General features: G+C 54.2%; 1 protein-coding gene across 5 annotated transcripts in view; it reads right to left on the bottom strand.

Annotated features, from left to right (window-relative positions):
• PTPRN2 (protein tyrosine phosphatase receptor type N2) overlaps positions 1-12,870 on the bottom strand; it is a 766,821-nt gene that overhangs the window by 433,464 nt on the left and 320,487 nt on the right. For all 5 annotated transcript variants that reach the window (XM_047094888.1, XM_047094886.1, XM_047094889.1 and 2 more), the window contains one exon: positions 851-930. In XM_047094888.1, the coding sequence (XP_046950844.1) occupies positions 851-930 (80 nt within the window). The remainder of the gene's footprint in view (positions 1-850; positions 931-12,870) is intronic.

The following is a 12,870-nucleotide window of genomic DNA, read 5'->3' on the forward strand; positions in this document are numbered from 1 at the left end:
GGAGGGGCCTGCGGCCACGAGGGCCACGGCCACTGACGCGGGGTCCCCTCCCTTTCAGGGGGCAGGGCATTTGGAGCGAAAGCTGCCGGCTTCTTTCCCTGGGGCCGCATCAAGCCGCTCGGCTGGGAATGACACTTTACTGCCTGCCGAGACACCTCACAGGGGCCTCACAGCGACCCAGGACACGGAAGCGAAGCCCGGGGCGTTGGGCTCTCCACGCGGTCGAAATCGGCTGGGTCTCTGGAGCAGAGCACAACTTGGCAAGGAGCTCTCCCTTCACCGAAAATTACTGACCACCGAAATCATTACTTCCGCGAAAAGGACTACCAAGGGCACCAGGACCTACGAGTAAAATCCGGCAGCCACCAAACCAGAGAAGACCGACCGCTGACCCCGCCAGACGGAGCCCTGCCGAGGCCCGTTCCACGGCAAACGGCCACCACACGCCGAGATGACTTGCTGGGTCTCAAGGCAGGTGAGCAGGAATCCCCAGGGCCCTAGAAGCAAAGCTGGAACAGAGTTCTCTGTTTCTCTTGGAACCCTTCATCCTGCACTGTCTTGGCCCGGGACAGACAGAAGCACGGCCGGCGTGTGCTTCTCACCTGGGACAACGCGGAAAACCTCAAAGCAAAATGGCACTTGCTCTGTCCACGCGGGGGCCGCCGCAGACACCAGGCCCTTGCTCCCCTGGGCGCCAGGCTCTTTGGCTCAGACCGAGCGGTGTGGTCCTCATCCTGCACCTGCAGCCCAGCCCGCCGCGCAGTGGTGATGAGGCGCGGTGCCGACCGACCCTGTCGTCCCTGGGCCGGGCGAGCGCATGCCCACGTGCGTCGTGTCGAGACAGCCTTACCTGCGGCCTGCGCGACATCTCCCGTCGTCAGGTTCTGGACACTGGCGCTCAGTCTGAAGGTCACCGCTGGGCCCACGACACTGCAAGAGACCAGGAAGAAGGAGCTCAGAACCGCTCTGCACGGCGTGTCGCTTCTGCGCCAGCTACGCGGGAAACACGGACACGCTGACGACACACACGCATCGAAGCCACTGCTGTTCCACGCGCGACCTCCGCCAGGCTCCGGGTTTCTCGACGCCGTGCCTCTTTGTCCCCATATTCCAGGAATTCTGTCGACAGGCTTTGCTTTTCTAACCCATCCACGGCAGCGCTCTTATAAAAAATTCAAATCAACCACAACCAACCAACAAGAACAAGCAGATATTCTTGCGAGGGAAGAAGAAAAATTGTTATGGAAACAGATTTTAGTATTTGGCTCCCACAGGAGTGGTAGGAATCAAAAGCAGAAAGGAGAGAGACTGGTATTTTTAAATTTCTCTTGACAGGAACCGTTTAAAAAACTTATCAAAGTCATTAAGAACTATTTAGTATAAAAATAACTAGCAGGGAATTGCCAGACAGGAATGATTAAAATTTTCAAAGCTTTTTAAATACTGTGTTGAACATCAGTTTCAAAAATATATCTCATTTTAAATAATTTTATTCGTCTGAAGGGGAGAGGGAAGAAGAAGGGAGGACCTTAGGAAAGGGGAGAGGGAGAAGAGGAGGGAGGAGGGGGGAGGGGAGGGAGAGGAGAGGAGGGAGGAGGGGTTGGGTCCCTTTCACCAGAACCCGTGTCCTAGCTCCTCAGGCTCCTGGCCTCAGGTGTCCAGACCCCTCCCGGAAAACAGCATCCCCCCATCTCTTATCCGTCTGGTGAATGAGGGTGTGAGGTGCAGGGCCGGTCCCACAGAGAGGAGGGTGCCGTGCAGGCTGCAGGGGGGTGGGTGCTCCCCTCCCCGCCCCAGCACGGACGCCGCTGTGCCCGGCAGGGGCTCGCAGGGCCCCAGAGGCGTCAGGGTGCAGCTGGAGAGCTGTCCTTCCTGGTGATCACCAGAGGCTCCTGCCACCGTCCACAGATGGGCTCTCGCGTTACAGTGTCCTCCCTCGGTGCAGGGGCTGGACCACGGAACCTCCTCCGTGTGCGTGGATTCGACGACCAAAACACCACCTCGAAGAGCAAAACCACTCGTCTGCCATTGCTAGGTCTCTACTGTGTGTGCGGGACTTTGCACATCCAGTCCCGCCCCAGTGCCGGGGCGCCGGAAACTGCGGGTGCCAGGCCTTCAACAGGCCCTCCAGCTGGTAAGTCACATCTCTCCGGACGCTTCCTCAAGCTGCCAGTCCTACCTTCTCCACCACCTTTGTCAGTGTCGCGACAGTCATTTTTAAAGGTGCTGAAAACGGGGACACGAGGAAAACTACGAAGAGTCAGAACAGAGTAACGAGGCCGTGCTCAACGAGAGCCACGTGAAGGTTATCAGGACACCCTCAAAACTGGCAGCGAACCGCCGTAAGAAAACCTGCCCCCGCTCGGCGTCTCATCTCTGGCCCCCCTGCCTTCCGTTCATCTGTCCAGAGGCGAGCGGCTGCTTCTGGGTCTCGCGTGGTCTCGACCAGGTCTGCTCTGAGCTCGTGCGTTCTTGTGGATTCAGACATGACCCCCACTCGGGACACCGCGGTCCCACTTCTGTCCTGCTCCTCACAGGAGTGCCTGGCTCACCTCTCGCGGGCAGCCCGCTGTGTCCGGCCCATAATGCAGCACAGGAGCCTCGGCACCCCCTCAAGCCCAAGGAGACCCTCGAATCAGCCCCAGCTTTGTGGACTTTCTCTTCGATTTCTTCGTGCAAGAAATGTCTGCACGGTCACAAAACTCTGCTGAAACTCCCCGAAAACGCCACCATGTCCGTCCTTCCTGCTTGGTTCCCACCGCCAGTGGTTAGAGCCCTGACCCCAGTCACGGGCTGCGTCCTGGCCCGACGTGCCCCCAGGGGGCCGTCCTTAGGAGCATGTGTCGCCCACCCTCCAGACCTGCTGTCTCCACACACCCAGTCTAAGCCCCAGTCTAAGGCTACCGGGCCTGTATCTGAAGCTGCCCAGCCAGATCCCAGCGACAGCCGTCTCCCCAGCACGGTGAGCTCGAGCCTCTTCCCCTGCTCAGAGTCCCTTCTGGCCTGACCCGCCCCCGCATCCACACTCTGACCCACGGCAGACCCCTCTCCCAGATCCGCCGGAAGGTACAGAGCCTCCTGGCACTGAGCACGTTAGCTGTCTCGTAGGACATTTGCAGCTTCCCAAACGGCTGGCTCTCTGGGGGCACGTGGAGGGTCCCTGCCAGGGCCTCACACACGTGGTGGATGTGACAGAGTCACAGCTGTGACCGAGTCGTGACCGAGTGCAGCTGTCTTCTCCCCTGAGAGAAGGTCCTTATCCACATGAATAGGCCCCACCTGCCATCAAAAGGGCACTAATAACAGGTCTTCACACCGGGGCCTGAGGGTTCTGTGTCGTTTCTATGACATTCCCCGTCTAATCTAAACGCCCAAGAATTCCTAGGCGGAAGAATTCCCTAGACCCAAATCCTCCCTCAGGTGCAGAGAATTTCCTCTGAAGACCCCCTGGGCTTTCCCGGTTCCTGGCTCACCCACGTGGTGGAGGAGAGTGCATTCACCTGCCCCCCATTCCCTGGGGGCCGGCAGGAGGGGCAGGGAGCTGTGGGTGGCAGCTTGGCCAGCAAGGGACGCAGCTGACACCTGGGAACGCGCCTGGAACTCGGGAAGCACTCAGGGCGTCGGCTTCTCAGAACCCACGTTGGTGATGCGGCACGGCCCCCGGGCCGCCCAGCCCCGGCCCCGCCACCAGGCCCGTCCTCTCTCGCGAGTCTCTCGGGAAGGAAGGAAACCCGAGTTTGCAGAGGACATTCAGGGAGGGTCAGCAGTCCAACCCGGTGCCACGACAGGGTCTCAGACCTGCTCTTCCCCAATACCTGCCCCGACGTGTGGCAACGTGGAAGTCTCTACACCGAGCTCTCACCCACAAGTCTACAACGTCCCCTCCGCTCGGCCTGCAACCTCCTCGGCCTCAGTTCGCCCAGCTGTAAAGTGGGGAGGCGGGCTCTGGCCCAGACGCTCCGGCTTTCCCGGAGTAGCTGCCGTGGGAAGCCAGTGCCCGACGACCAGTGCTGCACAGCGTCCCGGATACGAGGAAGGGAAAGGAGGGCAGGTGTGTAGGGGCTGAGCAGAGACCAGCCTCGTCCCCAGATGTTTCGCACACATGCCCACTGCACTCAGAGACCCTGCTGCCCCTTGGCCAAGCACCACCATGTCCTGCCGGTTCGGGGCACCGAGCCGTGCCGGGAGCACACGGACGCTCACTGAGCTTCCCACCAGGGGCTTCTGAAGTAAGAAGCACCGTGAGCTCGAGAGCTGGACGCAGGGGCTGGGTTTTGCCGTGAACCCACCATCAGAGAGCGTCAGATCCCCAAACCAAACGAGGACTTATCTGACAACTCTTTGCAACAACGCCCGGAGCGGCGACCGAACCCACCACGGCAGAAGCACAGGGATCACCACAAAACGCTGATTCTCTCGGGGGTCAGCCTGTGATTCATTTCCTTCCCCTCTTCTACTTCGTGATCCCTGGGATGTAATATTAATCTGTTGCCTTGACTTGCAGTAAACTGGTGCTTCTGAGCCCAGGGCTGTTTGCAAACAGTGGGTGGACACAAACGGCTTCATCCGAGAGCCCTGAGGGCTTTCTCCCTTCCAGACCCCAGGGGCATGCAATCTGAAGGCCCAGGGGAAGCAGGGGCTGGCAAGAAAAAGAGGGATTGCTGTGTTGGGAGAGAATTTAAAATATTAGCTAGAGGGATACACTCGATGCGGCATCAGGAAACGGCCAGAGAGCTCCCCGCCGCCCGCCCGGCCCTGCTGGGTCTCCTCCCGTCTCGGGAGGCAGTACGTGCGGGAGGCGCCCCACTGGGAGGGTGTGCCTAGACCCTGCCCTATGGTCTGCCAGGGCTCCGGGGGCCCTCAGGAAGGGGCTGTGGTCACCAGCCGGGACTTCTGTTCCCATGTGGACAGCTGGAGATGGAGGCCAGCAAGACTGTCCTGAGGCATTCTCCTCATCTCACGTATCAGCTCCTCAGTCCTAACTCAGGGGCAGCCTTTCTCCCAGGCCTGGAGCAGTGAAGGTTCACCCCGAAGGCCCGACGCAGCCGTCCTCAGAAACTGCCCGTAAGGCTGGCCCCGGGTTGCAGCGGGGAACTTGGCCAGCAGCAGGATTCCCAACAGCCACACTCGATCGGCAGGATCTCCCTGCGCCCAAACAGTTCAGGATAAGTAGGGTGTGAGCAGGTTGTGGGGTGGGAGCGGGGTGCCAGGAGCTGCTACTGTCTTCTAGGACCATGTGGCCTGGGCTGTCCTTACCGCCTTCTTCAGCTCTGTTTCTTCAAATTCTTGGGGAAAATAGCCCCATACGCACAATGCTGGCACAGAAGGGGGAATTTCTGTGTTTAACCAGAAAGTAAAAAATAAAACAGATGCCTAGAGCCTTGCAAAACAAGCCTTCTTTTTTTTTTTTTAGAAAGTCACTTATTAATAGATAGTGAGAGTTTCTCACACAGAACAAAATATTCCAGCTCTATTGATACAAAAAAATTGGTGTTTAGATCAGGAAGAAATCATTGAAACAGATGCAAAGAAAGACGAACATGAAGTTATAAGGGAAGACCTATGTTTTACTACAAAACAGAGAAACTAATTCTGTTCTTTGACTTTCAGACTCTCATTCAGATTCAACCAGTAATCGTTGGAAACACACATTCCTGCTATCTGCGGAGTTATGTCTTACACGGTCAACACAAGTGCGGATTTAAGGAACACCGAACCAGGGCTCCTGGGGAAGCAGAGGGCTGGGCTCTGCCCAGACTCTGGTCCCATTTTCCCAGCCAGTCAGTGTACATGACACCTTGTTTCACGTGTGCTTCCGTTTAAAGACACCTCATTGATAGACTTATTGCTTCTTTAACATTGAATTCACCGCCTACCACGCTGTAATTCATGCCTGAACTGAGCTTTTCTAATACAGCATTTTCTCTAAGGCACAGCCCAGCCTTCTTGCACATAAGAACACGATGCACTACACTCGGGGGCTGTTCCAAACAGTGAAATCACCAACAAAAAGCACAAAGATGTAGAAAATGTAGTGCTGGACAGTGAAAAGGACACGTGTTTGCGATATGAGCCGAAGTAAGAATGCAGGCGTCTCCTTGTTCAACCCCAGCTGGGAATGTACTGGTGAGAAACTCAAAACTTTCACCCCTCTGCAACAAGTCTTCGAACGACCACACAGCGCTATATTGATTTTGGGGTTACGGGTACGTTTGCAAATATTGAACCACAAATAGGATCTACGGTGCTTCCTGGTGTGTGTTAAGCACGTTCACACACGTCAGTGACCTTATTGTTTTTATCACATTTTACAATTTAACACCGTAGAGTTTAAGGGGCTTATGACCCAGCTGTGTACCTGTCCTTCCTTGCTATGTGACATCAGCACACGACTCCCTTTCACCTGCAAGGGACAATGATGTGCATCAGGGGAGGGTGTCTGGCTGGCCGGGTGGCACAGGACCTCCCCCTTAACTGACCCCATCGTCCTCCGCCCCCACCCATCAAGAGTGGTCCGCTGCTCCTCCAGCCTCTTCTGTGAGGCCCACACTCGCAGGCCTTCGTGGGCTCACAGTGCTTCTGCACGCCATGCCGCCCCCGACCCTGGCAGTCATCCCCTGTCTGGAACAACATGGTGGAGACGAGGGGCAAGATCAGCCACTTCTCTGCCGACCCCACGGCTCTAGCATGGCGAGCTCACGGCCACGGAATCGCTACGGGCAGACTGGTCACACACGGCACACCCGACCTACCACGAGGTGCTCTGCTGACAGCACGCGTCACACGAGTCCATTTTCCTCCAGGACCACGGACTTCCCGAGGGTCAAATTCACTTACTGCGAGAGGGGACAGCTCTTTATGGTGGAAGAAATGCCGACAGGCGGGGCCCGCCTGCCAGACACAAACCCTCCCAGCTCGAGGGAGAGAGAGTCTTCACGGTCTCAGCCCAGAGAACCCCGGGGGGCATGTGCGTCTGGTGCAAGGCTCCAGCGGCCCCTCCTGGAGACCATATCAGGAGAACAAAACCGCACATTATTGTTAGGAGTCAGGCTGGAAAGAATAGGAAAAGATACCTCCCCGAGATCCGGCAGCACTCACTGAGTTAGAACTCCCTTCAGCCAACTTAAGCAAACGGTGTGCGTGCACGCAGGTGAAGGGTGCGTCAGCCCTGCTGTTCTAGCTGGCGGTCTCCGTCGCAGACACAAGTGGTCTTGAGCTCTAAATTCAGTGTTTCCACTCGATGCTTCCTAGCGGCTATAACCTGGTCAATATGTGACACGCTCACATATCTACAACATATGATTATACAACATTTAGAACTATATATCGATTAGAATATTGGTAATTACTCACTTTCTTTTACACGGTCACAGAACATGCTAACAAGCAACAGAAGTAGCTTCTAGCACTTTAATACTGACATATTGCTGTTTCTCCAGAATTCCCCATCCTATCATTTAAGGCTGATGAAACAAACAACATCCCCATTAACCCGAGTGTTAGGGGTGAGAGTTACATGGTCTTTTCTTTAAATGAGGACTCTTTAGAAGTCCCTTTTCCCCCTATTTTTGTCACTGAAGACACTTAACAAGAATCTAATGCTCTGTCTTTATACTATCGAGATACTGACATAGGAATCTTCTTAATAACCATGAGTCACCAGGTGAGGCTTCTACGTGTTAATTTTCACCGCACAACAGTCAAATCTTATGAGTTATGAGACACTGGACTCAACCTGAGCCCAGACCCACTCAGGTGAGAATGGGGAAGGCAGGTGATTCCCGGTGAGACCTTATTTTTCTTGTGAGTTAACACTGTGTCCAAAATGTGGAACACAAAAACTCCTGTCAGTTGAGGGTTCCACTTTGTTTACTTAATTTGGCTGTTGTTTCTCCTCTATAATAACAGGCTACACGTGACACAGGATTATTTGTATCAGGTCTAACAGAGAGACAACAAACCTGACTACAGTTTTCCTTATTAACGCTGGCTAAACGGCCCTTATCTCTGTACTTAGAGATAAACCTCAGACACTAGATCCCCTTGACTTTTGGGGGATAAAAAGAAGATCACAATATCTAATTAAAATGTTTCTTACCAGCATATTCTGCCTTGGCTTAATGCACTGGCCTATGCTTTGTCTATTTGATCCTGGATTTGGGGTAAAACCTGTAACATGGATAGATGGGATAGAGGGAGGGAGGGCAGCGGGAGGGGTGGTGGAGGATGGAGAATGCATGACAGACGATGGACGGATGGGTGGCCTTCACCAGCGTCCTTTCCTGGCTACAGGGCCCAGAACCACGTTGCTCACACTTTCTTTCCCTCACACTGGTACTGACCCTGAGTTGCTTCTGGGGGTCACCAGGTTCGTCCTCGTCTTTTTCGTCAGCTGTCCCTAACTCCACAGTTTGGTAGGGGACTGATCCAAGCCATGAACAGAAAACCAACGAAAAACGAGTTCATGTCTGGCTGTTACAGAATCATCTTTGCAGGCCTCATTCCATCCATGTCAAATTACAAAATTCTAGAATTCCATGAAATAGCAAAATAATGCACACATATATTCCTAAAGCATACTTTCCATTACCATACTTTCTGCACAATTGTATATTCCTGCCTCCCAAACATCAGGCAATAGCTTTCCAAAATATCTAAATGGAGGGTTCACGAAAGTGGAAGGACTGAGAGAATCAATTCTGATTTGTTTGACGAAACACAGACTTACAAAATTACCGCACGATAACTTAACACAAGCCTTCATTGAAACATAATACTGATGATGCTTTATCTTCTTAAAGGGCTGGGCAATTGCTTTACTACAGGTTGTCTCCCATTCGCAATTACTGTGTGATTACGTACAGTTTGGGAATTCCTTCTGTCACTAGGGAATGCCTTACCTGGCACTCTTTTCTTCCCATGGAGTATTTGGAAGAAAACAGATTAATCCATACTTATGTTTTGCCTTTGGACTTTTAAAGCATTTGCTTGATTTTTACTTGCTAGAACAATGTATTGTTTTCCGGCCACAACTGAGAGGTGACGTGTTTGGTCCCAAGAAACCTGCGATACATCCACAGCGGTGCCTGCACGGCCGGGTGCCCATCTGACCTGAGAGCACGCACCCAACACGTCTGCAGGGCCACGGGCCCCGGGGACATATCTTCCAAGGCAGCTGGACTCCCACAGTGCGTGAGGATTAATGAATTTCACAATCAAATAAATAACTGAATTATTAGTGTCAAACATTTAGAAACAAAAGCAGCACCTGAAAACTTGGACTCAAGTTTTCTCGTGGGGGAGGAGCAGAGAGAGAGGGAGACAGAGAATCCCAAGCAGGCTGCGCACTGTCAGCACAAAGCCTGAGGCGGGGCTCCAATCCAGGAACTACGAGATCATGACCTGAGCCGAAGTCAGACACCTAACCGGCTGAGCCCCCCCGGCACCCACTAAGGCTTTTACTTGAAGCCATTGGCTGTCGAGTGCTGCAGCAAAGCCGGGCAGGAGCCTCCCTCCTGGGAAACGGGGGTTCCCAGCCTGCCGGGCCCCTCGGCAGGGGCGTCCCCTGGCACCGAGGCTCACTGTTCTGTTTCTCGGTTTGTTTCTGTTTCTCTGGACACCCAGGCTGCCGGATGCCCGGCCTGCACACATATTCCGGTTTGTAACCCACGACGTGACACAACACTCGGGGCCGGTTTCCACGCGGGAACGAGTCTCTGTGTTCCCGGTTCGGGCCACTTTGTGTGCTTCTCCTGTCCTTCCTTGTGGTGTCAGTTCCCACGGGTGAGAGGGGCAGGACTCCTGGCAGACGTTAAAGGCTTCCCGTCGGGACGGGGCCTGAGGAAAGCGTCCTGACTTGCCCACTCCGTAGTCGTGAGGATGCACGCGTACTCGTAGCGTCTCTGACTCCGGAGAGAGAGGCGGGTGCGTGAAAATGAGCTCTACTTTGTTCTCCTGAGAAAAATGAGAAGCTGAGCAGAGAATTCTAGCATTGGCAGCACAGGCAATAAATAAAATTTCTGTTTTACCACGGTGTTTCGTTTTATTTCAGTGTAACTTTTTTCACGTGTTCACATATTTCTTGGTTTAAACAACATTTCATTTTCATAGTCTACGATATATGGAGCGCTACCCTCTACGGAGTGCTGAGTGTCTGCACGCACTTAGCACTTAACCCTCCACAGCTCTCGTGCGGGCGCCATGATGCCCATCCTACAGTTGAGCAAACAGGCGAGGCGAGCTTAAGCGGCTTGCCCAACACCTTAAGGCAGCGGAAAGACGGATACAAACTTAGGCCAGATTGACTGACTCGTTTTCAGTCAGTCAGTCCGTCACTGAGCAAATATTCAGCACCAGGTACGTGCCCAACACCACCATCCTAGGCTCTGAAGATGCGTCGCTGAGTGCTAGGCCCAGTCCCTGCCTTGAAGGACAGCAGCCTCCTGGGAGAAATGAAGACCCTCCTCTCCTGGATCAAAGGATTATTAGGAGGAAGCACAGTGTCTCTCTCAGCCCTAAATCCTGGGACGTCTAGTCCAACACACAACTATGCCACCCACCCAGCACGTCACACTCTGGGGGTTCGTGCAAGCCTGGGGAAAGGGTTATTCTTGGCAATCGGACCTATTCACAGTTAGCCGTTAGAGTAGCTCCGTAACAGCAACAAAATACTAGCGGAACGGTACAGGCTAGCCAAGCCGAATGCTTACACAGCAGGCAGCGCCTAATGAGCTCTTGGCCTTAGAACCGGTTATGCAATTTCTGGGGGCCCAGCGCAGAAGGGAGATGCGGGGCCCCTGTTGAAGAATAACGTATGACGACTTTAGGGACGGCAACAGAAGAGCATTGAACCAAAGAGGGCCTCCTGAGAGCAGGGCCCACATCACAGCCCACACCGTGTGCTGACCATCCACATTTTACAAGTCGGGAACCTGAGGTTTAGAAAGGCTACGTAACTTAACCTGTTCTGAGCTGAGATGTCATTTCTCAACAGGAAAGGGCTCAACCAATACTTTAAATACAAACATCATCACCCAAAGCAGAGGGATTTACTTACAACGAGAAAGGGCCACCCTTCACTCAAGCGGACCCACTCCTCCCTCCCCACGGCCTCATCCTCGGTCTGAAGATAGGGCTGGGGCAGTCTCGTCATAGTGTGACACACCCTTGAACCCACAGTGTAGCTGTCTCTAGCCCCTCGGTCAGACCTCGGCCATCTGCAAGGTGCACACAGAGCACGCCAGTGCCCCTGTCCCAGTTAGACAGGACCCTGAACATTAGGCCCTTCTTTCTCTGCCCCTCTAAGGTGGCGTCAGTGAGGAAATCCTGGACTCAGGTGGAGGAAGGTGACAGCATCCACCTGTGACCACCAGAGCGTGTGGGCAGTGGACACAGTAAGTAGAGGTGCGGCCACCACGTACGGGAGGCTCCGTACGGTTCCGGGTTTCATTGCTGGAGGCTCTCGGCTGTGAGTGATGTTGTTGACCCCAAACATAATCTTCATCACTGTTAATCTGCAGTGCCCCAGCACATCCCCAAATTATCCATGGCTTTGTCATCACTTGGGCTACAGGCCAAAGGGGCCAACCCAGCGAGCTGAAGGCCACTCTGACCCTTTCTCCGACTTCCTCTTTAATGTCTTCGTAGACCAGAGAGACAAGACAGGAGCCAAATAAACACAATTCTGCCCCAGGAAACGGACGTTCCACGGATTCTCGCACCCGTGGAGGGAGGCGTGGGAGCGGGTGGGGGTGCGAGGCATGGGAAGGAGGGATGAAGTAGGCCTCAGCATCACTGGGACTCACGGGATCGTCCCGCTGGGCATCCCCCCGGCCCTGCACAAGGAGATCCTAATGAAAAGTGTCAGTGTGCTGAGTTCCCACCGCTGCACCTCCAGGAACTGTCTCGAAAACAAGAGCACTGTATTTTCATCAATTCAGTAAATCACACAGATGGGAAACTAAACTGCTCCTTGCATCAGGAGAACACAGGAAGATTGATCACAGGATTAGGCTGGCCTCCCGCGGTGCCCTGGGCTGATCCGAGCCTTCTCGGGGCTGGTCCAAAGGCTCAAGACGAGCGCCGACAGCAGCCCCCACCGACTACGGAGTCTCCTTTGTATGGCGGGTCCCACGGCACCGCCCACCTGACGGTGCTGGAGGAGGCAGCCCGTGCATCAATCAGCACCACGGTGGACAGCCGGGATTAGATTATAAAATCATGACTGTGGCCGTCGTGTGTCTGCCGGCATAATTACATCAGCATGCTAATGCCGTTTTAATGGTCTCTAATGATGTAATAAGAAATAATGGAATTTATTTGACAGCTACATAACCATTAAGAAAACATATTAAGTACAACTGGTACTTCCATAAAAACGTAGACAGTCTCTGAAAGCGCCAGCTTGCGTGGCGGCCCCTCTTCCTCTCCTGGAACAAGGAACAGCCGTGGCCACACAGCAGCCCCCTTCCAAGGCCTCCACTGTGCTGGGTCAGGCATGCACCCCTCGGGAGGAGCGAAGTTCACGGCACACACACAGTAAGTAAAGATCCAGAGGTGTGGCACAGACGTGAGCCAGCCAGATGGGGGGCTGCAGAGGAGGCTCTGGCACCAGGAGGCCCAGCTTGAGATTTGAAACATGAGCCCTATGAAGAGCAGGGAAGACTGGGCATCTCCAGCCATCGGGAAGGACCCACTTGACGGCCACGGACCGGATTCCCAAGGGCGTAAAGAGAAGGTGGTGGTGGTGTCAGATGTGGCTCATAGGACACGGGAAGCCCACCCCCCAGTTTTCCCAGCAAGGAAGAGACTGTAGCAAAAGACATTTACAAAAGATTTGATCTGGCCACCAGCTTGGCCAGAAGGTGCTCC

This window comes from Lynx rufus, unplaced genomic scaffold (assembly GCF_022079265.1).
Source record: "Lynx rufus isolate CCGP_SWC_20201006 ecotype Redwood Valley unplaced genomic scaffold, mLynRuf1.p SCAF_4, whole genome shotgun sequence".
Taxonomy (NCBI): domain Eukaryota; kingdom Metazoa; phylum Chordata; class Mammalia; order Carnivora; family Felidae; genus Lynx; species Lynx rufus.